At 35.8% G+C, this 3,066-nt stretch overlaps 1 protein-coding gene across 1 annotated transcript in view; it reads left to right on the top strand.

Annotated features, from left to right (window-relative positions):
- Positions 1 to 669: 669 nt before the first annotated feature.
- Positions 670 to 3,066, top strand: part of LOC103611749 (protein patched homolog 1-like) — a gene marked incomplete at both ends in the record, with an annotated part of 29,672 nt that continues 27,275 nt past the window's right edge. Inside the window, 2 exons of the mRNA XM_008629312.1 lie at positions 670 to 788; positions 2,693 to 3,060. Of these exons, the coding sequence (XP_008627534.1) occupies positions 670 to 788; positions 2,693 to 3,060 (487 nt within the window). The remainder of the gene's footprint in view (positions 789 to 2,692; positions 3,061 to 3,066) is intronic.

Consider the following 3,066-nt stretch of genomic DNA (forward strand, 5'->3'; position numbering starts at 1 on the left):
TATTCTTGTTCCAATATAAGACTCATTTTGGTAGACTGGCTCATTAAATCAAGTTAATTACAAGCAGGACAGTTCAACAGATAATCACAATTTTTTTTTTTTTTTGCTAGACTTTAAGTACATCAAATGCATAGTATTTTACTAAATAGAGCAGTTTCATTAAAATTTAATTAAACCTTTATTTCATTATTGATTTAAATAATTACTGATTTTAACAATGTGCTTTGATGTTATTTTGGTACTTAAAATTACTTCAGATCCCTTAAATGTGAGAACTTCAGTCCTAGTTCCAGATTTGCTTTTGCTTTCATCTTTTTGTACTGAGACACTCTAAATAGGGCAGAATCTCACATAAAAATGTAATTTATTGATGACTCAGTTTTTTCCACTTTAAAAATGTTGGTGCCACCACATCTCTAGATATAGAGATATTAAAATTATAGGAAAAATAATATTAAAATAAAATTAATGAACTACAGTAGGCTTACCATAATGAAACTGTAATGTAAAATATACCTCCCAGTTCCCTCAGGGAGAAGCTTGAAAGTGTCTGATGACTAAACATGAAAAATGGGCGGATGGGTGAAAATTAAAAGGCGTTTTTATGCTTTATAAAGCCATTGCCCTAAATTAAGCTTAGTAATCACTTCTCTTGTGATTGATCTCTAGGCAGCAGTTGTGGTGGTATTCAACTTTGCTATGGTTTTGCTGATTTTTCCTGCTATCCTGAGCATGGACCTTTATCGTCGGGAAGACAGGAGACTGGATATATTCTGCTGTTTTACAAGGTGAGAATGTGTGATAGAATTACAGTATATGAAGTGCATCCTTTTTGTGTTTACCAATCAGTGCTACTATCCCTTGTCAGGAGTGGGAGTTCTTCATTGCAGTGGGACAGCAGCAGGGTCAGTATGTTATTGCCATGGTTTATTGCTGAATTACATTGCTACACTCATGCACATCCTTTTTCCTTTATTCATACCTACATCCATTTTAGTCATTGGAGGACAACTTTCTGGAAGCATGTAAAAGAGCCATGCTTTAGTAATATCTGTATTTTTTGAATTTTATGGGGTACTGCTGGTATTGGTAAACCTTGGAAGATGTAATTCCAGTCTCTTATGGAAGACTGTAAATAACTTAGGGTACTCCGAAGCCTTACTTAATCACTGTGCTAATTGTTTTGCTTTTTGTCCCTTGAAACTTAAATACATAAAAATAATGTAAAAATTATAAAACTATAAAATTACTTTTCTTCTTCTCCCTACTTCTTCATAGCACTATGAAGAATTCAGAATGATCAGTACCATTGCAAGATAATGATTGATAATCTTTCTGTTATGGCTCCAATAGTAATTTGGAATGGTAGTATGCACACTCTTACCTAATGTACATCCAGCTCTGAGGTCATGGGTAGGCTAGGAGGAAGCTACTGTCATCAGCGGAACCACCACTTAGAGATAAAGCATATTTTCTACATTAGTTTTTACTTTTGCCTGCAATGAAGAAGATAATCTGCATTTCTATACGTGTACTCTCACACGCATGTCATAATCAGTATGTAGAGAAACCCCTTTGTGTCCTCTTAGCCTTTCGCACCCATGTAGGAGCAGACACAGTCTGACCTTTTTAACTTTGATGTCAGAGAGAGAAAGTGCTTTCCTAAATTTGCTTTTGAGGTAGTCATTAGAACAGGGAGTTGATCAGAAGCCAGGACTCCCTGTTTCTGATTCAGCCACAGTTTCACTGGATGGTCTAATGTGCTTGAATTTTGGAGCCCCGATTCTCAGAAGTACAGGGCTGTTAGGCCTTCCATTTATTCCTACATCTAAAGTTGCACTAAATGAGAATGAAAATTTGAGCCCATGTACATATGAAGAAATTCAGTTAATAAGAGCTTGTTTGTTTATGTAGGCAACATTTTCTTCCTTTTTGTAGGATTTTTCCACTTGGTGAAAAATCTCTGATACTGTTTTCTATCAGCAATTTGCTTTTATTTACAGAAGGAAGATTGCTTATGACTTTTCTTTAATAAACTAGGTATCGACTACAATAAATTCTTCCAAAAATGCTTCTGTAATTTTGTCTTTTCATGTCGCCTGTCCTTTCTGGCAATTAATCCTCATATATGTTTACATCAATTTTAAAATACACAGTCAGTGTATGGCAGGTGGTTTCAACCTGCCTCACAAAAGTCTGAGATCTTATTCAGAAGGTCCAAATATTATTTTAGAGTTACTTTAATAGCTCTCAAAAGAAGAACTCAGCATGTCATGCATTTACATTTTGATCTCTTAAATAGTTTAATTCTCAGCATGGTCATGTAGATGTAATTCACACACATATATCATGCTTTCAGACTGTGTGCAACTACCTGGTTATTGATCTGATTAGTATGTGTAATTAATAGAGTGATGTAAGTGGATGCCAATGTTTTCAGACATGCTGGTTCCTTCTTTCTTGGACACAAAAAACATGGAGAAACAGGCTCAGAGGCCCACACTTTAAACCATGTCTAGGAAATATTTTCTAAAAGTGCAGAAGGAAATCCTCATAAAAACATTATACTTAATTAACATAAACAATTTAACTGTAGTGAAAGCAGTCTTTGATGGAAGCAGATTATCCTATCTAGCCTGATTAAAATAAATACCTATCAAAATGCGAACAATGTTTTTCTCTTCTCTTGCAGTCCGTGTGCCACTAGAGTGATTCAGATTGAGCCTCAAGCATATGTGGAAAATAGTGATAATACTTACTACAGTACATCCCCATACAGCCGTCACAGTTTTGTACATGAAACTCAGATTACAATGCAGTCTACAGCACAGTTACACACAGAATATGATCCTCATGCACAAGTGTACTATGCCACAGCAGAGCCTTGCTCAGCAATATCTGTGCAGCCAGTGACAGTGACACAAGATAATATCAGCTGCCAGAGCCCAGAAAGCACAAACTCAACAAGAGATTTGCTTTCCCAGTTCTCAGACTCCAGTATGCATTGCCTTGAGCCACCCTGTATGAAATGGACACTCTCATCTTTTTCAGAAAAGCATTATGCTC

The sequence above is a fragment of the Corvus brachyrhynchos genome, unplaced genomic scaffold (assembly GCF_000691975.1).
Source record: "Corvus brachyrhynchos isolate BGI_N302 unplaced genomic scaffold, ASM69197v1 scaffold1083, whole genome shotgun sequence".
NCBI classification, from domain to species: Eukaryota; Metazoa; Chordata; class Aves; order Passeriformes; family Corvidae; genus Corvus; species Corvus brachyrhynchos.